Source organism: Cordyceps militaris (genome assembly GCF_000225605.1).
Source record: "Cordyceps militaris CM01 unplaced genomic scaffold CCM_S00007, whole genome shotgun sequence".
Taxonomy (NCBI): Eukaryota; Fungi; Ascomycota; class Sordariomycetes; order Hypocreales; family Cordycipitaceae; genus Cordyceps; species Cordyceps militaris.
In genome coordinates, this window is record NW_006271975.1 from 1,017,559 (window position 1) to 1,039,489 (window position 21,931).

The 21,931-nt window shown below is 58.5% G+C and overlaps 9 protein-coding genes across 9 annotated transcripts; 4 read left to right on the forward strand and 5 right to left on the reverse strand.

Annotated features, from left to right (window-relative positions):
* Positions 1-928: 928 nt before the first annotated feature.
* CCM_08543 (Hsp90 binding co-chaperone Sba1) lies at positions 929-1,847 on the reverse strand (the record flags this gene model as incomplete). Its single annotated transcript, XM_006673681.1, has 3 exons — positions 929-1,065; positions 1,190-1,603; positions 1,820-1,847. The coding sequence occupies 3 exons, from the start codon at positions 1,845-1,847 to the stop codon at positions 929-931; spliced, it is 579 nt and encodes a 192-aa protein (XP_006673744.1).
* A 1,046-nt stretch (positions 1,848-2,893) lies between these two features.
* On the forward strand, positions 2,894-3,658 carry CCM_08544 (charged multivesicular body protein 3; the record flags this gene model as incomplete). Its single annotated transcript, XM_006673682.1, has 2 exons — positions 2,894-2,941; positions 3,014-3,658. The coding sequence occupies 2 exons, from the start codon at positions 2,894-2,896 to the stop codon at positions 3,656-3,658; spliced, it is 693 nt and encodes a 230-aa protein (XP_006673745.1).
* A 533-nt stretch (positions 3,659-4,191) lies between these two features.
* CCM_08545 (uncharacterized protein) lies at positions 4,192-5,802 on the forward strand (the record flags this gene model as incomplete). Its single annotated transcript, XM_006673683.1, has 1 exon — positions 4,192-5,802. The coding sequence occupies one exon, from the start codon at positions 4,192-4,194 to the stop codon at positions 5,800-5,802; it is 1,611 nt and encodes a 536-aa protein (XP_006673746.1).
* A 353-nt stretch (positions 5,803-6,155) lies between these two features.
* Positions 6,156-6,947, reverse strand: CCM_08546 (6-phosphogluconolactonase, putative; the record flags this gene model as incomplete). The annotated part of the gene is made up of 1 exon (XM_006673684.1): positions 6,156-6,947. One exon carries the CDS (start codon positions 6,945-6,947, stop codon positions 6,156-6,158), a length of 792 nt encoding a protein of 263 aa, XP_006673747.1.
* Positions 6,948-9,296: 2,349 nt separating this feature from the next.
* On the forward strand, positions 9,297-10,994 carry CCM_08547 (MYND domain protein; the record flags this gene model as incomplete). The annotated part of the gene is made up of 1 exon (XM_006673685.1): positions 9,297-10,994. The coding sequence occupies one exon, from the start codon at positions 9,297-9,299 to the stop codon at positions 10,992-10,994; it is 1,698 nt and encodes a 565-aa protein (XP_006673748.1).
* A 641-nt stretch (positions 10,995-11,635) lies between these two features.
* On the reverse strand, positions 11,636-13,777 carry CCM_08548 (calponin-like protein; the record flags this gene model as incomplete). The annotated part of the gene is made up of 2 exons (XM_006673686.1): positions 11,636-13,547; positions 13,611-13,777. 2 exons carry the CDS (start codon positions 13,775-13,777, stop codon positions 11,636-11,638), a joined length of 2,079 nt encoding a protein of 692 aa, XP_006673749.1.
* Positions 13,778-15,034: 1,257 nt separating this feature from the next.
* CCM_08549 (MFS transporter, putative) lies at positions 15,035-17,019 on the reverse strand (the record flags this gene model as incomplete). Its single annotated transcript, XM_006673687.1, has 3 exons — positions 15,035-15,770; positions 15,839-16,252; positions 16,349-17,019. 3 exons carry the CDS (start codon positions 17,017-17,019, stop codon positions 15,035-15,037), a joined length of 1,821 nt encoding a protein of 606 aa, XP_006673750.1.
* Positions 17,020-18,679: 1,660 nt separating this feature from the next.
* Positions 18,680-19,370, forward strand: CCM_08550 (uncharacterized protein; the record flags this gene model as incomplete). The annotated part of the gene is made up of 2 exons (XM_006673688.1): positions 18,680-18,767; positions 18,826-19,370. The coding sequence occupies 2 exons, from the start codon at positions 18,680-18,682 to the stop codon at positions 19,368-19,370; spliced, it is 633 nt and encodes a 210-aa protein (XP_006673751.1).
* Positions 19,371-19,753: 383 nt separating this feature from the next.
* On the reverse strand, positions 19,754-21,547 carry CCM_08551 (uncharacterized protein; the record flags this gene model as incomplete). The annotated part of the gene is made up of 2 exons (XM_006673689.1): positions 19,754-21,294; positions 21,355-21,547. The coding sequence occupies 2 exons, from the start codon at positions 21,545-21,547 to the stop codon at positions 19,754-19,756; spliced, it is 1,734 nt and encodes a 577-aa protein (XP_006673752.1).
* Positions 21,548-21,931: the final 384 nt, after the last annotated feature.

Genomic DNA, 21,931 nt, shown 5'->3' on the forward strand with positions numbered 1-21,931 from the left:
CTGCCTGATGGGGGAAGGAGGGGGGGGGGCGCTTTTTTCCCTGCCTCTTTTTGCAAAGCCGTATGCATGCACGCACGTACAATGTTGACTGCATGGGAGAATTATTGAGGCGTTCGTTTTTTCAGTTTGTCAGCTGGTTCAACTGGGGAGGGGTGGTGGTGGGCTTGGCTTTGGATGTGGTGGTGAGCGTGTTGCTCTCATTGGCTTGTTGGTTGGGTCGTCGTTTATTTTTAACATGACCTATACATACAATGTAGGGGAAAAAAAAGCTTCGTTTGTTTTTGGCGCTGCGACTCTGCAGCCGTTGCCTTGGTTTTGGACGGCCTTGGCCGCATTGTACATGAACGTGTTGCTCCCAACTCGTTCATAAATGCCGGCTATCTTGGATCGTGTTGGAGGAATATCATTCACAAAAGAGATGGCGCGAGGTGTTTTGGCTGGCTCTCAGGTTGGGTGCTTGGGCACCGAGCCAAGGTTCCGTTCCGTCTTTCCAACGTCCAACAATGTAGCCCTGGTACGTGCACGAAATACGTGGTAGTGCAGATACAAAGGACAGGCCGTCCTACATCGTGTTGTGGCGGCCTCTCCGCTCCAAGCCTCACCTTTCATTTATGCCCATCACGACGACTGGCTCATCCTGATTCGCTGCTTCGGTCTCGGCACCGTGCCTAGACCTCAACATACATCACAGTCACCATAGCAGGTATGAAAAAGACCTCGATATGCATCAGTCGTCAATCCGTTAACCGGGATGCTCCCAGTCACTTATTCTTTCTTTTGTTCCTGTTTCTTGATATATCTGCCCCTCTATCTTGCCCGTCCCAACTCGCCTGCGTCAAACAAAACGACTCTTTTTGTAATACCAAACAATACACCAATTTGCTTTTCCAACCGCGGCTGGTAACAGTCAACGTTGATACCCTCGGGTTTAAGCCTTGGTTGTGGGAACCTCCTCGACTTCCTCGTCGTCGTCGCCACTGTCGACATCCTCAGCATCGTCATCGCCGAGATCGGGCATGTCGCCGCCGCCAGCCAGCTTAGAGAAGTCGATGCCTCCAAAGTCACCTAAAGTAGCATCAGGGTTAGTATGTAGTACGGTCGCGCGAAGCGAGTTATGAGGACTGAAAAGCTGCATGCAGCACCGGGCTGCAGTGCACCATCACCCTCTTCCGTTCAAAAGTTCACATACCTCCCATACCGGGCATGCCACCCATGCCACCAAACTGGGAGAAGTCCTCCTCGGGGGCCTCGTTCTGCTCGTCCTCATCGACCCACTTGTCAAAGTCGGTCTTCAGGAAATGCAGACGCTTGCTGTCCTTTAGCAGGCGGGGCCAGTACTCTTCCTTGAGCTCCTTCTTCTGGAGCTTAATCTCGACATTCTTGGCCGTGTGGTTAATCTTGCTCTCGGCGGGGTCGATCTCGGCAAAGAAGTCGAGCACGACGTGGTACTTGCGCTTAAGAGTACCCGAGGTGCCGGTGAAGGAGAGCGAGGTAGGCTTAAGGTCCAGCTTGATGTCGTCCTTGGGGACGTCGGGGACGGAGATGGTAAGCCAGACAAAGTTCTTGGCGGCGTCGGAGCTCGACGAGCGCTGAGCCCAGAGGACTACAAGTTGGTGTTAGCTTCTGGTGATCGTGGGCATGGGTGCGGGCAGAGTGTAGCATCGCGCAGCGATGATGAATCATCAGAAGCTTTGATTGGAAGTGGCTGCGCGATAGGGAATGACTGTGCATGGTTTTGACGAAGGCGCAGGACAGCTGGTGGAGGTTGGGGGCGAACTCGGATAGCTTTTCGCGGGGGACGCAAGTGAAAACGACGTACCTTCAGGAGTGGCGGTCTCGGTAGACATGGTGAAGAATGTGTTTGGAGTCGAGAGAGATTGTCGGGGTTACGACAGGATTAAAAAGGAAGACGAGGCACGTCTGTTGAGCAATGGCTAGGTGTGCGCTTCTCGAAGATGGGATCGTAGGATTCTGGGGGAGCGAGGAAGCAGATGTGATGGAGCAGGAAATGTGGTGGTGAAAGGCGGCGCAAGGTGTTGTGCAGGCAAACGAGCTTGGTTAGCAACCCGTCTTGGGACAATCACTGCAGCTTCCCGTTTTGCTGGCGTTTTCGATTTTTTGGTGCTGCAATGGCGGGCCAGTTGCCTTGCCCCTCCTCTTCGTCCGCCTTCAGCTCTTTTCTGGCACATTCTACGGTGGACAGGGCCAGACTGCGGTAGTGAGGTAGGAGGTACAAGGAGCACCTGGTTAACTGCCGCCGTCCACCCAGTATCCCGCTAACATCTCCTCAGCGGGTGGCACTTAGCAATCCCCTGCTCGCATAGTTGTGGGCCGCTTCACAGGCGGCCCGTTTCCTCCACGAATTATTCATCGTTACACTGCTCGGCTGGTGCTGAAAATATGGCATTGTACAGAGTAAACATCTCAAGTATAAAGAAAAGAAAGGCGAGGCAAACATCTACCAAGGGTAGTTCAAGCTATAGCAGAAAGCCGGCTTCAGAAACACAGCTCTGAAACTACCGGTAAGGTAGGAGGCCCCAAGCTCCGATGCAGGGCCCTCTGTAAGCGCCTCTCAGCGGGCAACCTCGCTGCGCCACACCCTCCAGTGGCGGCGTCGCCTTGCTCGGTGGTCGGCATCGGAGCCTGCGTGGCCGTGGGGCAATGGGGTTCGCAACCCGATGCCTGGCAGGCGGCTCTGAAGCTCCTGTAGCATCCCAACGTCCGTTGCTGTGCGTCCAACACGTTACGCCGCGTGGCCATAATTCCGTCGCGGCCCAGCTATCCCATCCCCAAACACTCAAAGACAGACACGCGACTGTTTAGTCAGGCCCGGATTGGCTCCCTGCCACTGTCAGATTGCGTTGATTAGACCGAGTTCCCCGCGTTGTTCACCATGGAGGCACTGAGGGCCGTCTTCACCAAGCCGGACCCCCAAGCCCAGGTACGTAACATTACCGGCCGTTTTCTCTCCGGCCTCTTTCCTCCCACGACCATCTAACCCGCCCCCCCCTAGGCCCGAAAATGCAACGCGCTGCTCCGCACCAACATCCGCAAGCTCGACCGCGACGTCAACACCATCAAGCAGGCTGAGGCCAAGGCGCGGCAGCTCATCTTGCAGGCCGACAAGCGGGGGCAGCGCGACCCGTCGCGCGCCGCGCAGGCCAAGAAGGAGGTGCGCATGTACGCCGGCGAGGTGGTGCGCGCGCGGCGGCAGACGGCGCGCCTGTACACAGCCAAGGCGCAGCTCAGCTCGGTGCAGATGCAGGTTAGCGAGGCCTTTGCGGTGCGAAAGATTGAGGGGTCCATCAAGGCGAGCGTCGGCATCATGAAGGACGTCAACAAACTCATCAGCCTGCCCGCGCTCGCCGGCACCATGCGCGAGCTCGGAACGGAGCTCATGAAGGCCGGCATCATTGAGGAAATGGTCGAGGACGTCCTACCCGAAGACAATGACCTACTGCTGGATGACGAGGCCGAGGCTGAGGTGGACAAGGTGCTCAGTCAGATTCTGAAGGAGAAGAAGGAGACTACACCTGCTGCGCAACTACCTGCCGCGCCGCTACCGGATCCCGAGGTGCCCGTGGAAGTCGAAGAGGAGGAAGACCCGGAGGAAATGATGGACCAAATGCGGGATCGTCTAAATGCCTTGCGAAGCTAGATGTAGAGGGGATCTTGTTGCATGCCATGTGAAACTGGTCGTCATTGGGCCATGGCAGCGGCGTTTGGCGCTAGGATACAATTGCTTCCGTGAGGACTATTGAATACATACACAGTATAATGGCTCAAGTTTGGTTGTCCCTTTGAGCGCACTATTGTGTAGCGATCCATTGTCACAAGACCACGTGTGAGTTCTCGTCCAGGTTATGACTGGTAGAGTACATTGTGAGGGACAGATGAGCCAAGCCCATGGTTGACAAAATGGGCAATTAATAACAGATTAACTCGAATTGATTACGGATTACTTCCAAACGTAAATTGTTTAAACCCTGAACAGTCATAAATTTACCCGCACCTATGCTCAACTTCCAGTTAGTACATTCTTGTCATCCCTATCAAGTTCGCTGTGGGGTGGGTGACAGTCTGGTGCGGGGCGCTAATCGACAACTAGGGCGATCGTCAGCACCACCCGACATCAAAGCTTCCCGCTTCAACAAACAAGCTCCCTCCCACACCATCGTACCAGCACCCGCCATGTCGTCTCTGGCTCGCGCTCGGTCGCTTCGCAAGCCCGACGGCCCGACGGCCCTGCCACCGCCGCGCGAACGCCCCAACGAGGCGAGCCACGACCCCAACCGCAATGCCTCCCCCAGCCGGCTACCAACGAAGCCGTCTTCGCGGCCCGCGTCTACAATGAGCCCCGCGCGGTCCACGAGCGTGCGCCTCAACCGACCGGGTAGCTCATCCTCCACCGCGTCCTCGGCAACAGCATCGACGGTACCTAAGCGGTCTGTTTCGCTGGGAAAGAAGACGACGACGACCAACAAGACACAGGGGGGGCACACCGCCGCTGCCGCTGCCGTTGCGCCGCCTGCGAGAAAGGACACGCAGAGATATCCGCCGCTATCTTCGGCCACGCGGCCTACCTCGATGGTATTGAGGCCGACGTCAGCCGGCTCCACGGCGGCGGCACCGGCGGCGACGAGGCGCACGACACCGATGCACACGCGTGCCAAGAGCACGGCGACAGCGGGCACGAGCGCAGCACGGACGACCGTACAACCGCCGACCACAGGGCAGGAACGAAAGAGCAGATCGCGGCCCCCGTCGCGCGATCCGACCTCTTCGTTATCCTCAGCTACCGCCGCCCCAGGCACGCCGAAACGCCGCGCTGTCTCAGTCGACAAGCCGGCAGCGCCCACCACACCAATGACCACCGCCGCCGCCACAACCCAGCCGCGCCTACAGCACCGCCCGGCCTTTACCACACTGCAGCAGCGCTTCTCCCCCGCCAAGACCAGCTCTCCCAAGCCGGCTACAGCGTCATTCACGCAGCCACCACGGCCGGCGTCGCCCTCCAAGCTGCCCGCCAACGTAGCTGTCGCCGCCGAAACGGCGCGCCTGCAGACGACGCTTTTGCAATTGCACCTGCTGCACCAAGCCGGGGGCCCAGCCGAGACGCGGTGGCGCGCCAGCGCTCAGGCGACGCTCGGGGCGCGCTTTCGCGGGGTGCGTGACAATCACCGCGCGCTGGTGGACCGCGAGGTCGCCGCCATCGAGGCGGACAATCTCGCGGCGTTGCATCGCTGGGCGGGGGTGGGGGCCACGCTCGACGAAAAAGTCCGGGCGTTGGACGCCGCGGTCAGCGGCGTCTGGGGCATGAGCGAACCGGGCGGTAAGTACGCGCGCGCGGTGCGCAAGTTTGAGCGTTGGGTCGAGCGCGTCATGGACCTCGAGGAAGCGCGCGAGAATGGCACCCTTGGCTGCTTACTAGCAACCAGCGGCGGCCGCGGTAGCACCGGCGGTAGCGTGGAGGATGCGCTCTTCGTGCCAGAGCTGGACCCGGCGTGGGCTGACGACTGCGCGGCCATGGCGCGCAAGCTCGAGAACTGGCAGGAGCAGCTGGACAGTACGGGCTCCGAAAACGATCTGGGACCGCAAGACCGGGCCACGAGTCTGGGCCGCATGCTGGAGGGCGCGCGCCGCCTGCTCGTGGACATGCTGGCGGAGCTCGCGGCCATGGAGGAGATTCGGCAGGCGGCGGTGGTGCGCGAGGAGAACTGGATCGAGGCGATGAATCGGGATGAGGAGGAGGACAAAGGCGACGTCAGGCCGCGAGCTGGTGCGGTCTGGCGGGCCGTGTAAAGCAGCAACGGGGAAGAATGGGGCGGATGTCATATTCGATTAGCATATTCGTGCATTAGCGGCGTTTTCGTTCTTTCTTATACCTACCTGGGCATAGGCCACTGATATCATGACATTGTGAGACGTGTTTTCGTGAAAATTGAATCTGAACTTTCTATTCTAGTTAAGCAAGATGTGACTGAAATTCGCTTCATACTTGTCGAGCTGCAGCTACCGCTATTTGCATTGCCCTTTATGGCGACCTTCTCATTAACCGACTCGATCTTCAGCTTTCATGTTTGAACCCAATTTCCTTTTGTTTCGTTTCTCTATTTCATCGATCGTTTTTACTTTACGTGACTCTTGTCCGGCCCTCACAGGAACGAGCGGCGCGGGAAGCTCACGCCCTGGACAGCGGGCTCGTCGACGAACCAGCTGCAGCGGTCGCCGGCGCCCTCATTCACGAGCGTGCAGGGCAGGCCATCCGCGGCGTCGAAGATTTGCTTCATGATTTCCTTCTTGGCGGCGCCGGTGGCGACGAACGCGACGCGCACGGCGTGGGTGACGACGGGCAGGGTGAGGGTGATGCGGCGGGCGGGCGGCTTGGGGGAGTCGTCGATGGGGGCGACCCAGGCGGTGGCCTCGCGCAGCAGGGCGTGGTGGGGGAAGAGGGAGCAGGTGTGGCCGTCGGGCCCGCAGCCGAGCAGGACGAGGTCAAAGATGGGCAGGCGGACCGAGTCGCGCGAGGCGAACGAGGCGACGAGCGTCTGCTCGTAGGCGTCGGCGAGCTCCTGCGTGTCGTCGAGGTGGGCGGCGACGTCGATCGGATGCACCGTCGGCTGCCGGTCGGCGGGCAGCTTGTCGAGCAGCTCGGCCTTGAGCAGGGCGTAGTTGGAGTCGGCGTGGTCGAGCGGCACGGCGCGCTCGTCGGCGAAGAAGATTTCCCACTTGGAGAAGTCGAGGGCGTCGGCGCCGGCGCCCGGTGAGGAGGGGGCGAGGAGCGCGGCGGCGAGCGTCTTGGGCAGGGAGCCGCCGGACACGGCCACCTTGAAGCTGTCGTGACGCGCGAAGCCGGCGTTTTGGCTCTGGATGATGTATTGCCGGAGGGCCGGGGCGAGCGTGTCGACGCCGGAAAAGGCGTAGAGGTTGGGCTGCGTCTTGGGCATCGTGTGTATATGTGCGGGATGGGACGGAACGGGTTCGTGCGGTGCAGAGGTGCGTAGATGAATGTGCGTGTTGATAGGGAACGCGGTCTGTGGATGTTGCAGGTTATTCCGTTTGATGCGTCGTCGATGGTAGCAAGGCAGAGTAAGCTTTGGTTATCTCTGCAGTTGGAGATTGGCGGGGTTGGAGGGGACGTTTGAGCTGGGTGTGCTGATCAAAGCGGCTTTTTTCAGTTTAGCACCTGCGTCATTGCTATCCGTACAGAGTACAGTGCTGCGAATTATTTTAGCGCGGGGCAGACAGCGTCATCGGTCATCGATAGCCTGGAAAAACATAGGTAGGTACCTAGATAACAGCCGGGCCCAGCCGCGATGGCGGTGATGTTCATGCGGCAAGGATTAAAATTTCTTGTTACTTAGTTTTGTGGTATTGTTTAAAATCCCATCATTGGGATTGACCCTATTCTTAACGGCTGTGATGCGGCTCTGCTAGTACATAAGATGAGCCGGAATAAATGGACCTATTGACAACCTGGAAGGCAACAACTTTTGAGATGCTCCGGGTCAGATCAATGGCACTCTACGTTTTGGTGTCGGCTCTGTCTTACGATTCCTGGGTATTTCCAAGGAGGAACATAACCATCACCATGGTGTAGTTTGTCTTGTTGATTTCGCGGTTGCAGGTCCGTGTACTCGCTAATGCTGGAGGGCAGCCTTGTGGCTCACCACACAGGGCTGACCGCTATGTGGTAAAGCGGCAAAAAACGTTCGTCAACTCCGGCAATTTTAGTTTCCGGCGGGGACACCGGCCCGTTGCAGTGTTGCGCTGGAGGAACAAGTTGGTCCCAGCTGTGCCGGGAAGTGGCACGGGAAAAGGCGATGATGGCCGCACAACCGAGGCCCTGCGTTGCGCAAGTCGATCGTAGGCCCTTGCAAATCGCACCACCGCTTGCTCGCACGCCGCCCACGTCCCGTGCCATCAGATTGGTGCTTGACTCAGCCATCCACGGAAATGGCCCGCATGAGGGTGGCTCGCTCAAGACGATTTGCATAACCAGGTACCGGGTCGGCTGCGAAACTGTAGGTTGTTCAACTAGAGGACGAAGGCGCTCGCATAGAAAAGTCGAAAGCCTCTGTCTTGGGGTGTATTCGACTTGTAGAGGAACGAGTGGCAAGCCATTGAATGCACAGGCCGACAAGGGCTGGAGTAAGTCAAGAACCCTGTCCGCCTGAACTCGTTCCATGATGTTGCTAGCGTTGGTCTCCAGGATCTGCAAGCGTGTATCGGAAGGGCTGTCGAACGGGCTGTCGAAAGGCTGTCGGTGGTTGCTAAGATGAGGCTACGAACGGGCAAACGTGGACGTGGTCAAATGGCAGCGAAGCGAGCGCCGACTGCGAGGCGACAGTACTTTTGCAGATCGGGCTGCCCATACCAGGCCTCATATTGGACGCGGCCCTTGTGAATATTGTGACAGCTTGATGTGATGGCTTGCTTCTGTGCATGATTTGACATGCTTTTCCTCCATCCGGACCCTGTTTGACAGTGGTGAAAATAGGTGGGCGGAGTGGAGCCAGGATGCGCTGGTGAGGGATGCAGCACGCTGAATGGACAAGATGGCCCCTCGCCAAAGTTGCAGGAGTGGCGCTACAGAGTGGCGCACCAAAAGTGGCGCTTCAGGGTCCTTTTTGGCAACCCCGACGCACTTCAGCGCCTTCCTTTGGCACACTGCTTCACTGCTTCTACGGCTTCTGGCCCACAGCGGTCTTGGCGTCTACAGTGGACTCAGTGGGCGGCCACTGCGCCACAGATAGGCTGCTAAGCCCACTGAGCCCAGTTTGGCATTTTTTTTTCCTCACATCCAAAAAATTTCGTACTGCCCGGGGTTCCTACTTTTCCTTGCAACCGTCCCGAATCTTGCTTTCTTTTGCGGCAGCTCCTCGTATGGGTGGCTTTGGCCATTTTCCTCTTCAATTACCACCTCTCTTCCCGCTTTCATCCCGACGCTGCGAGGTGCGTTTACACAGCACATACAGTACATGCTGCACATACTGCACATCGCTCCTTCATCCCACCTTTACCGCGGGGCAGCACTGGCCACAATTCCTCTAGGAACGGGATAGAGCCCGGAGACCATTGACAACTCGACTTCGGACTTGCGACGCCCATTCTGCAGACCAGCAACTAGTTGCATTGCACCCAACCCAGGAATTTGTTTATATACACGATTTCTATTGCTTTCCCGATCATTTCCAGGGGTTCTCGACCTCAGCCACCACCCATAACAACGGACGTCTTCCCGTGACACCACACTACGATTCAACGATATAGTCACACAACAAATTCGCCAGAAAATGTCCGAAATAGATGTCCAAGAGCAGTTGCTCGACCGTCGACTTCAGCTTACCGAGGGTCTCGCCAGTCTCCCATATGACCTCATCTTGTACATAGAACGAGCAAAGATCTATGGAGACCTTGGCTACCCCGACCTCGCCGCTGGTGATGCTTACCGCGCCTTGCTGCTGACTGACGAAGTCCTTTCCGAGGGCTTTGAATTCCATGAGCAGGCGTTTTCAGCTTTGCGTATGCGGTTGCCGCCACCCCTCCCTGATATTCTCTCATACAGCAATCTTTCCGACGAGTGGTTGCCTCCTCGCGGCGTCGAGGACCAGGATAACGAGGAAACTGTACATGCGCTGGCTCGCTTGTGCTCGATCCGAGCCTACCAAATTCTATCTCTTAATTTGCTGCTATGCGGATGTCTCAAGTCGGCGTTGACCTTTTGCGACCGTGGCCTGGCGGTGAGCCCGGCCAATCAGGAGCTCCTCAACACCAGAAACAGCATCGTGACGGTCGCCCGTCGACGGCTGCGCCGGGAGGAGTTTGATATTAGCGACTTGCCTGACTCGGGCCTGGTACGCAGGGAAGTGTATCCGTGGAATGACCACGAACCTGATCGCTTCGACCCGGCGTCGCTCGATGCCCTGAACGCCGACCTCAAGAAGATGGCTCCCAAGTGTGCCATCAAAGTCGCCACGTTGCCCGTCCTCCTAGAAACGGCGAGCAGCAGCACCGACTCGCTCGAAATTATACCCACATGCCAGCAGCTTGGCGTCTTTGCGCAGGAAGACATTGAGCCAGGCGAGGCGGTCCTACGCGAGTACACCCTGCTCACGGCAAACAACAGACTCAAAGACTCGGTTTGTGATGCATGCAGCTCCGATCTCCCCCCCATCGGAAGTGAGCAGGAGCCGGTCAAGTGTGATGAGTGCTACGATACAGTCTTTTGCAGCCAGTTCTGCCACAACGAGGCTCAGGAACGGTACCACCCCGCCGTTTGTGACAAGGACGTCGACGCCATCGCCAAGGACGCTGACAAATTCGAGGCTGACGACACGCTCTACTTGCTCCTTCTCGCGCGCGTCCTCGCTCTCGCAGAGCACCAAGAAACTCACCCCCTCGATGTTCGCGAGGTCAAGTTCCTCTGGGGTGACTTTGTGCCGAGCCGGGCCAACGACATTGACGTATCACCCTCGGCTGGCCCACCTCCCGAGTGGACGCTGCCTTTCTCCTTCAAGTACAACATTGAGACGCCCTTGCACCTCCTCGAGAAGATGGACATTGATGTCTACGCTACGCTGGCTAGCTACGATCTCTGGATCCTCAACACGCTGTACGCTAAATTCCGCGGCACCGCCTCAGCCCGCAAGAGCCTGCGCGACGGCCGCCCGGATGTCGCCGCCGTCCATCCATACTGGTGCCTCGCCAACCACGACTGTGACCCCAATGTCACCTGGGACTGGGGTGGCCGTATGGTCCTCCGCGCTAGGACGGAGCGCAAGGTCAGCGGCCGGCCCGGTGGCATCCGGAAGGATGAGGAGATTCTTAATCACTACTGTGATATCGACATGCCTGTCCGACAGCGCCGCGAGTGGGCACGCGGCAGCCTCGGCGGCTGGTGCATGTGCCAGCGCTGCCGGACCGAATCCGCCGCGGCAGAGGACGCTGGCGATGGAAAAGAGCTAGACGCTGGCGGTGAGGGAGACTCGTGACGCAGGTCAAGGACCTGGGTAGGGAGAGCGTTGATTTTCTTGACAACTTCATTGTTCCGCTCGGCTTTGGTCCCCCTTCTGACTATTCAAGGGTGTAGAGGATAGTCGCGATGCCGATAATGTCTCCGGATACACGTACAAGGCGGCGGCGATACATATATACATGAACATGACAAGCAACACTAGAAAACAATATAAGAATATACATCCGCCTGGCGTGGACATGTCTCAACACAAGTTAACTCCAATCCAAACGCAAGTCAAGTAGTCAAGTAGTCAAAAAGTGAACGAAGACGTCTGCCACTAAGAATATCTCGTGAGCAGAGATGTGTAGGGAATGTGAATTCGTTCTTGTACTGGGGGAGAGGAATTCCAGAGTAGGATATTGTAAAAGTCACGTCTAAGCTGCCCAATTTTTTCCTTGCCAAACTACCAAGCAAACAACAAAAGGAGAACGCGGAATACATCAATCGATGCAAAAAGAAGGAGAAGAAGAAAAGGCCAGCACAGTCGCTTGCACAGAAGAAAACAAAAGTTGCACACCCCATCAAAGAGCAAAGAAAAAAACAGCCACCATCTGCCTTTGTGCTTCCCACCGTCATTCCCTTGCCACCCACAGCTCCCCGCTTCTTCGTCCTTCTTTACCGGTTCGCGCCGGGCAGGGGCCGCGGGCCGACAATTTGTCTGCGTCCGGCGCCGATGCCCTGGTTGCCCTTGTTTTGGGAGTCGCCGCCGGTGTAGCCACTCCACTGGCCCACATCCCAGCGGCCGCCGATGCCATCGACGCCGTCGGCAGCAGGCACGGCGCGGGCCGTTTCCTTTTGGGCCTCTTCCCACTCGCGCTGCCGTGCGCGCTCCATTTCCATCTCGCGCTCGAGGAGTGACTTTCCGGCAGTGGCCTTGGCCTGGGTCTGCTGGTTGCGGCGGCGGTCTTCGCCATCGCGCTCCTCGGCGCTGCTGACCACCTCACGCGCATACGTTGGCGGCGGCGGCAGGTTCACTGCGGGCTGTACCGGCACAGGATGACTGGGGAGGAAGCGACCGGCGCGGTTCTGGGGCGTTGGCGGCGACTGGTACGTTGCAGGGTCGGGCAGGGGCCGGCTGCTGCCACCCGTGTTGTGCGTCTTGACCTTGGGCGTCGTCGATGCGGTGGCCGGGTCTGGCAGAGGACGTGGTGATTGCGGTGGTGGGGGAGAGCGGGTTGCAGGCGCGCGCGGTTCCGGTGTGCGCTGATGCTGGACCGGCGCAGGTGACGCCCGCTGCTGTGGCTCGGGCGTAGGAGACTGTTGCTGCTGGTGTTGTTTCCAGTGCGTCTGGAGGTATTCACGCTCTCCTGGCGCCCAAGAGTCTTGTCGCATGGGCGGGCTCGCAACGGGCGCTGCAGCGCGTGGTCGGCTTCGAGAACGGGCCTTGGGCGATCTTGTCCCGATGGGCGGCGCCTTGAAGACAGTACTGGAGATAACGGATGATCGGTTCGACCCGCGTCCTTGTCTCTCTCGCTCGTATTCTGCCTCACGCTCTCGTGCTTGTTCGAGTTGTCTTTCGAGTTCCTTTATACGGCTGCTGTCATCGGTGGCGTCGCCACTAACACCACGGTCGGCCTGGTACTGACTCAAGAATTGACCGCGCAGCTTCACCGGGCTACGGCTCCTGGCTCTCTGCCGTTCATCCTCCAACTTGGCCTCAGCTTCGGCCTCTTCCTTCTTGCGTCGCTCTTCCGTCAACTTCCACTGTCGCTCCTCTTCCTCCCAGCGCCGCTTCTCGTCGTCTGCTTTTTGGCGCAGCCTTCGCGTTTCTGCTTCCCAGCGCTCCTCTTCCTCCTTTTGGGCTTGCGCTTCCTCAAGCGCTTGTTGTTCTCGTGCCCGTTCCTCGTCTTCTTGTCGCTGCCGTTCTTCTTCGGCGGCCTGCTCTTTGCGTACGCGCTCCTTCTCAGCGAGGCTGGGCACGCGCGGCCCGCTGTTAATAATTTGTCTGCGGCCACCAAACTGAATGCCGAGGTTGCCTTGGCTGGCACCGCCCATATAACCGTACTGGGAAATGTTCCAGGCTGGGGTTGACGCATTTTCCTGCTCCTTCCTACTCCAGGTGCTAACCGGGCCAGGAGAGCCAGTATCACGCGCCGGGCTCTTTGTCGGGCTCCAGCGGCCGGACATTGAGTCACCCGTCCGTGACGGAAGCATACTAGACCGGGTCGTATTGCTATAGGCGGATGACGTGTTGCTCGTGACAGAAGCGCCGCGGCCACGAAGACCCCCAGCAGTAGGTGTAGAAGGTGGGCCTCCAGGCTGCGATGACCTAGGGCCGATGACGTTGGGGAATCGTTGGGGATTGGCACCGTGGGCAGCTCTGCTGAACGCACTGAGGCACTGGAGGACTTGCGCTGGGTCTTTTTGCTCGTAGAGGTCGACGGTGAGGAAAATGTCATGTTCGTGGAGATTTAGCGGCGGAGACTGGCAGGCTCGAAGGAAGTGGGAGATGTTTTCCATTTGGACAAAGGGCATGGTGGATTGCTTGAATTTGATCCCGGGAGGAGGTATGGCGAGATTAATCAGCCTATATATCGTACGGTGGTGAGTATTGCAGCTGAGGGGAGGGTACAGTTCTGGGGAGACTCACTTGCAGAGAGCAACGCCATCTCGCAAGGCATCGAGTAGATCTGGCGAAGGTAGTCTCTCGCGTAGCGACTCTTCCACCCACGTCCGTGCCTCGTGGGCAGCGGCCGGGGTGTATTTGTCGAGTCGCATCTTGCGCAAGTCCTTATCGAGTGACGACACGGACGCCATGGTAGGAAGCCCGTATGATGTGTAAGGGAAAAAAGGGCTCACAAATCCTCCAACTATTATTGTTTGCGACGTGTAGTTGGGGGCTACGAGGAGGACAATGAAAGTCTCTCGGTTTGCGTGCCGAGCGGCGGGTAGGGGAGTGCCCGTTGGTGTTCAAGGGTATGCGGTGCTTTAGACAAAGGACTCGACGGGCGGGTGCGCAGGCGGGAAGACCGGAATGCAGATTGTATGTATTAGCAGTCTGGTATTTGGCGCATTTCAGGACAAGACGGGAAGCCTATGCAAAAGGAGGGGCAGACTCGGGAGCGGGCGACTGGTTGACACGGCGAAAAGGAGGTGGATTTCCAAAGTCGAGCAAAGTAAAATCAACGACTGTCAGTGAGGTGTTGCAAGCTGCAGGTGGTGACGGTCGCACGAGCAAGCAGGCAGAGCGGATAGAGGAACCTTTTGGATGCGTGGCGTCGGCAGGCAAGTCGTCATCAACAAAAGACGACTTTGGCTTGGACGTGATGGGCGGGGCAGCCGGAGCTGTCGTTCACATAAAAAGGTACTTACAGAGAGGTACTTGGCTACAGCGTTGTTTTAGCGCTGATTTAGCGGCTTCTGACCAGCGCCAAACAGGTACCCCGCTGCCCTGGCCCTGTTTCTTCCAAACAAGTTGCCTGATTGGGCTAAGCCGGTCCCCATGGGCAACCTGATGGCTCTTTGCCCCGTTCCTCTACCCTAGATGACCCTGCGGCGGCAGGGCTGGCCTTTCACCTTTGGCACCGCGTAATATAGTTGAAAAAAAAAGGCTACAATTAAAGGGAGCTTGATTCCTCATGGGCGCAAGGACCCGAGTATGTCTGGTTCTGGATTGCCTTGCCGTGCCTCTGTCGTTGACATGACGAATTTTGGCGCATTGGCATGCACTCTCGGCGTTTCGGATGGAAGCGTCGCGGTATTGATTTGCTGTCATATCAACCCGATAAATCGGGAGTAATTGCCGAAGAGGGATAAGTTACTGCTGCCTAAATCTAACAGGACTGGACGACGCCACAGATACTTGCAAGTTTCAGCTAAATACTCCGACTATGCAAAGGGCGTTTGTAAATACGTACGGGCCGAGTTGAATGGGTTGCAATGTTTATATGCAGGTTGTATGTACTTTGTATATTAATGAGTTAAATTCTAACGCTACTTGAACTTTATGCCAGAAATCAAAATGCAAAACAGAAACACAAAAGCCGCTGGGAATCGGAAATGCAATGTCCATCATCACGCGCGCCTCTTCTCCTCCGCCACGACCATCTGCCCCGTCGCTTTCCCTTCCCTCAGCCGCCGCCGCTGCATCGTTGCCACCCCCTTGGCTCTCTTGGCGTCCATGCGGGCCTGATCCTCGCGCAGCTGGCGGATGAGCCTGCTCTTGGCACGGATCCGGGCCCCGTAGCGCCAAAACACAAACGGGATCGGAATCATGACAATCTCCGCCACGCCCAGCACGGTGCCGGCCCAGCGCGGCGTCAGCACGCGGTACATGGTCGGCCCGGCGAGCGGCAGCGTGCCGCCAATGACGCTGCGGATAAAGGCGTTGCCCGACAGCGCGCTGGCGGCGTAGATGCCGTACGCGCCGGCGAGGTAGTTGGAGCCGTAGATGAAGACGATGGTGTTGCCGAAGCCAAAGGGGATGCCAAACGCGATGGGGACGGCCCAGTGGATGCTGGTCGGCAGGCAGGTCCACGAGAAACCCATCTGGCCGATGCTCGCCGCGATGGAGCCGGCGGCCATGACAATGGCCTGCGCTTCCGGCAGCACCTTGCCCGTCTCGGGGTCGCGCGGCTGCCGGTTGATGATGCGTCGGAAAATGGGCTCGCCGAGGAGGGAGGTGAGAGTGCCGATGCCGATGCCAATAAAGGACAGGCCAGTGGTGCCGGCGGACCAGCCACGGTGCTGGGAGAAGACGACGGGGTAAGCGACGAAGCAAAGATACAAGACGGCATAGACGATGGAGATCCTGATGGTTGAGATTGTTAATACACCACTAAATTCTTCCTATCTCCTTGAGTACGGCGTGTAACTTACCAGACGTTCATAAACCACAAGATGGGTTCGGTGGCGGCGAGGATGAATGGTCTGCTCAGGTTCACCTTTAACAAGTGCAGTGTGGATAGCTTGTAGTCGTACTGGCACCAGTACCGCGGGTCGTCATTCTCCTTGCGCAGGCGCGCGGCCTTGCGGCGGAGGACGGCCGGAGCATACGTCTCCCGGACCGTGAGCATCATGAAGAAGGTGACGCCGCCGAGGATGAGAATGACCCAATTGGCCCACCGCCAGCCGAGGTACTGGAAGACGAAGCCGCCAATGATGGGGCCGGTGACGGGCCCGTTCATCGGGGCGAGGCTGAAGAGCGACATTGTGCGCGCCAGGTAGTCGGGATGCGAGATGTCGACAATGGTGCCCGGCGCGTTGCCTACCATGACGGAGCCAAACAAGGCGCTGGCGTGGTGTTAGTGAAGCCACAGGGATCGAACGAGCGCAAACGCGCTCAAGACGCAACTGCAACAATGGAAAGAGGGCAACAAAAAAACTCACTCAAAGAATCTCACGACGATGATGCTTGTCAATGAGTGCGCGACGCCCGAGGGGATAATCAGCAGCGTCCAGCCAGCAATGCAGACGAGGTAGACGTTGCGCCGCCCGTACAGCTCGCTCAGCGGCGCCACAATCAGCGAGCCGACGGCCAGACCGACGAGGTACGTCGTCAGACCGAGCGTGACAATGGTGGTGGAGGCGCCAAACTCGGCAGCCAAGCCGGGCGTCGACGCCGTGTAGCTGCTACTGTACAGCGTGGTGCCCCAGGTGCCGATGGAGGCGACGAAGACGACCCAGCCGCGGTACCAGCGCGGCCAGTTCTTGGGGTTCTCCGGGTCGCCCTCGTCGAAGAGGACCTCGAACTCGGCCGGGCGCGAGGCGACGCTGCTGGCGCTGGCGCCGGAGCGCGAGTACGTCAGGTGCCCGCGCGCGCGGCGCTCCTCGTCCGTCTCGAGGTCGACGGTGACGGCGTGCTCGAGCGTCTCGTACAGGTCCTCGTTGTCGAGCCGCTGCGTCTCGGCCGAGCCGCGGCTGCGCAGAGAGTGCGGCGGGGGGTTGTTGTGCTTGATGGGCTCGAATCTGGGCGAGTCCATGTCCGAGGGCGACGACGAGCCGCCAGTCAAGCTGGATGGCCCAGCGGACGCCTTTTCCGGATCGTGTAGCGGTGTCATGATTGGGGGCCTTTTTTTTTTTGCCTGGATAGACCGGCCAAGAATGCCGTTGAAGAATAGTGTCTAAGACAGCCGGCTCGCTGTTTGCTGTCTGGCTTGGGGCTGAGAAGAGCCTGGAGGGTTCACCCCACGGGTTCGCAATCGGATCTATGCACTGATGTGTGACAAGGCGCGATGAGGCTTCAACATTGGGCTTTTCGGCCGTCTGGCGTGAATATGCTGCATGCAAAAGGAAGAGAGAGAGGAGAGAAGCAGGACAAAGCTGCAGGATTCACATCCTTATTACGACGCTGCTTTCCCAGTTTCCCCCCCTTCTCAGACGTTGCTCCCACAATAACCGGGGAAATACGCCCTACCGTCGCAATGGACTAGCAAGCAATGACCCCCATCCGTTTTTTTTTTTTTGCAATTAGCGTTCACTGGCGCAAAGCGGCCAAAATTGAACCTTGAAACACTGTTTATTAGCCCAGGATACCCGCCCTGCCTGCCGAACGGACCCAGCGAGCGGAAACAAACTCGCCAATAACTTGAGCCCAAGAAAGCGCCACGTCCGCGGACTCTCATCCGGCACACGGATCGGACTGAATGGGGGCGTCGGTTGTCTGGAGTTGTGGTTGTTGAGATTGAGTTTTGTCTGACGCGGGGTCGTCGTCTTCTTTGCGCAACACTGTTTCTGCTACGAAGAAGCTGCTCTGAGATCTGCGGGGAGAAAATAACGACCAGACGAGACGGAGAGAGCACAAAGCCAGTTTGTTTGTTGTCTCCTGGGTCCTCATCCTTGTCCTATTTGGGAGGGGCAAAAACACGCCGGGCCCACGGACGCCGGCCAGCCAGCCTTGGACCGATCGGCCGAGTCTTGAGTTGCATAGGACACGGCGCGCCCAAGGGCCCGCGGGGTACAGAACCAGCTGGTCGTCCTATTCAAACAAGGCCTTTTCAGATAGGTAAAACGAAGGCGTCAAACCCAAAAGTCTCCATTCAGGGCCCGAACATCGGGCGTTGGCAAGAACAAGGCTGCGTGGGCAAATGACAGCGGCAGCGGGGTAGCCGGAATGAGAGTGTCCTAGCCATCGTGTCGGCCGCGGCCGGCCCTGTCGCAACTGCCGTGCTGAGAGAGGAAGGGGAGAAGACCAAAAAAAAAGTGACCAGTTTCCTGGGGCGTCAGGCAAGTTCAGCTGGTGCAAGGTGGTGCTCTTATTTGTGTCCATGAGTCGCGATGCAGCAAAAGTCAGGCTGCGGGCAAGTCAAAAGTCCCACGGCGGAATACCCCCGGTTCCGCAGTTCCGACGCGTGCTCCGTCGAACAGCCAACATGCAACATTGAACACGATTTGGGAGAGAGATGTTGGGAAAAAAAAAAAAGAATTCTAAGAAGAGCAAACTGATATTGGAAACATTTCATCCAATAATACAAGCATTCCTCTCGCGCGCCTTGGCGTTATGCGGTGCACTGTCTCCTGGGCACTGTAACGGCCAGTGCAACCTGTTTGCCCACTTTGTGGCGATCACATCTGACTAAACCAAGCTTGGCCAGCCTTTCTGGACCGAGCGGCAGGAGGCAAAAAAAAAAAGTTGAGCGTCCCACCTTTTGCGACGACCGACAATCATCGACAACGAGCTCACCGCCGCCGCCGCCCATCACATCCCGCCCTTTTGCCATCATGACCGGCACAACCATTGGCCCCATCGGCCGCGCGTGGCTCAAGTGGAAATCGCTGCGTCTGCCATGGCGCAAGCGCTTCCTCGTCGGTAAGCCGCCATCCCCCCCCCCGAAACGCCACCCACCCGTCAAGCTAACAAAACCCAGGCTTCGATCTTCAAGGCAACACGTACTGGGAGTTCCGCCTCACGACCCGCGGCACCGGCGACGCCGCCCCCAACGGCCTCGGCGAGGTCGAGCGCTGGCGCCGCATCGTCCAGTACCCGCGCGCGACGCACCTGTCCGCCGTCAAGGTCGGCCCGCTCTGGCACCAGTGGCTGCGGTACACGCGCCGCGACCCGCCGAGCCTCGAAGAGCAGCGCGGCGACGTCGTGCGGCAGGCCCGCACCAAGGTGCTCGCCGCGGATGCGGACGCGCGCTGGGCCGCCAAGCCTCGTGTCATGGATGCGCCGCCGCCGCCGCCGCCGACATTGCCCGAGACGACAACGACACCACATGCACAGGCAGAGACGACACCGTTGAGGGCAGAGTCGAGACGGAGACGGAGTAGCAAGCGCCCCGAGGAGATGACGCAGGCGAGGGCAGACGACGACGCGGTCGATGATGACAAGGACCCGTGGAAAAAGGCAAAGACCAGGGGACCGAGTGAGGACTGGCAACCACAGGCTTGGAGTCCGAATGCGAAAAAGTGAGAATGGCCATGTATCATGGGCCCACGAGGGAGAGATTGCATCGAAACATAGCTGAGATGCGTGCGTGGGCAGGAAGGGCTATTGGAAAGAGGCCAACACGGCCTCGTTGTATTGTACTATAGAACTGTAACTATATCATCGTGTATCACATCTTTAGCTACTCTTAAGCGGATGCTTTGAAAAAGACCTGCATCTTTTCCTGTCACTTCCTCTCCCCAACTTTGTAGCAAAGAACAATGCGAACCCCTGTAATGCAGCTGACTGTATGTCGTGTGAATCGTGGTATCTATCCTGCCAGTATGAACCTCCCAAAACGCCAACAAAACCCAACAATGCGGACCAAAACAGAAAATTAAAACAACAATAATGCCGAATGCAAAATATTACACAGGTTTTGCAACACATGTATCCTCTTCACTCGCCGTGTCCCGTAGCACCTGCAGCAACAGGCGCAGCCGATCCGACGACGCGTCGAGCACCTCGGCCGCCAGCGCCTCCTCCGGGTCCGGCCGGGCCTTGCCCGTACGCTTGCGCTTCACCTTGGCCTGTCGGGCGTCAATACCGGCGCGCAGGGCTTCGTCGAGCGCGGGCCCGTATTCGAGCGCGTGACAGGTCCATAGCAGCTGGACGGCGGCCTCGATGACGAGAGAGAGCTTGGCGTTGTCCTCGACGCCGACCGTGTTGGCCGGGTGCTGGGCGTAGCAGCGCGTGAGCATGACGGTGCTGAGGCACGCCTCGGCCTCGCCCACCGGGTCGGCCTTGTGGGGGGGCACGTGGCTGGCGGGCAGGAGCAGGGCCAGGAGCACCTTGAGAAGCGTGACACGCAGCGCGGCCGGGAGCGGCCCCCGGCGCTGCGCGACGACGAGCGCGAACAGGTTCAGCGGCACTACCTTGAGCGACGATGCGTAGGCGTCGCACAGGCGCACCACATCGGCCGGTTCGTGCAGCACAGATGTCGCCTCAGAGAGCAGCTGGAACAGCCGCAGCCGCAGCGGGACTGACTCGGCAAGCCCTGGGAACGTGGTGCCGAAGGAGCCGGCTGATGAGAGCGCGTCGCGAGGTTTCTCGGGCGTGGGTGGCTCGGACGCGCCGGATGAGAGTGGGTCCTCATCGAGGTAGTCACCGAATTTATCGTTTTCCACGTCGACGCGGTCCTGGCGCTTGCGTTTGCGGCTCGCCTCGACGCGGCCGCGCGGCTCCCGGTCAAACACTTCGCGAAAGTACGAGCTGGAGAGGCTGCCGCCGTCAGCGAAGAGGGCCTTCATGATGGCCTTGAAGCCGCTCTGCGGACCGTTCTTCTGCTGCATGTACATGGCCAGGATAGAGTCCTGCCGCCTCGTCGTCGGCACAGGCCCGTCCTGGCCTTCGCTTGTAGCCTCGTGGGCTTCCCGGTCAAGGCGCTCCCTCTCCGACCAGTCCGCCTGCAGGACGTCGAGCATAAACTCGAGCCACGCTTTCCAGTAGCGCCAGCGCTGCGGGTACAGCGTGCTGCAATTGAGCGCCCACCCGAGCGTGGTCCAAAAGTCCTGGCCCCGGCTCCACACGCTATTCTCGTTGGCGAGGCTGCCGGTGACGCGCTCGCGCTCGCGCTCGCGCTCGTCCTGGGACGCGTCGGACAGGCTTCCATCGGTACTGTAGCCTGTCCGCCGGTGCCAGCGCGGTGTCGAGTAGAACTGAAAGGCGGTGCGCAGGTTGGCGTTGACGGGGCCAACCAGCTCGAGGAGGCTGCGGAGGTAGCTGAGCGCCAGCGTCGCAATTTCCTCGGACTGCTTGTCGGCGCGGGTTGTATATACCGGGTGCACGATCAGCGTGTTGAGGACCGCGAGGTGGCTCGGTGGTGGGACGTATACGCTTTGTGAAGTCTGCCGCCGTCGCGAGGATCCCGCCCCGAGGACACTGTTGTAGAGGTTGATGGCACCGAGATCTAAGACGATTGTTAGTTTCCGTGACAGTCTCGGGGCCTCTCACGCTGTTTTCAACGTACAGAGTTGTTCTTCGAGGAAGATTTGGCAGTGCGCCTTGAGATCGCGCGGCAAGGGCCGCACGTCGCGAAATGGTGCATGTTGGGTGTGGAGCGGGCTGCTTGCTGCTGTTGATCGATGCGACGACTCGGACTCTATCGCAGTGTGAAAGGAGACCGGCGATGAATCCGTGCTGGAAAAAGCCGGCCGTGACATCTCTGGAGCGACGTCGTCGGCCGTGATGATTTTGTTTCGGTCTGCAAGTCGCCCCTGGGTGATGTGATGCAGCTGCAAGAAATGCGGGCATGGCACTTTACGCGACATCTCGATATTATTAGCACCGCACTGTGGCGCGCGACGGGGCGGGATGGCGTATGGCGTTCGCTTTACAGTGCGCGACAGGAACCAACGCTTCATCACACTGTACCAGCAACGATCAACTCTTACAATAAACCACTGGCGCCACCATATAGAACTAAGATACAAAACATCGAAGTACCAGCGAATTTTGTAACCTTGTCATCTACAGAGATGTTTATAGCGCTGGCATTTTTCCTGTCTTTTCAGTATTCCTTACGATGTGGCACAGGCGTGCCAAAA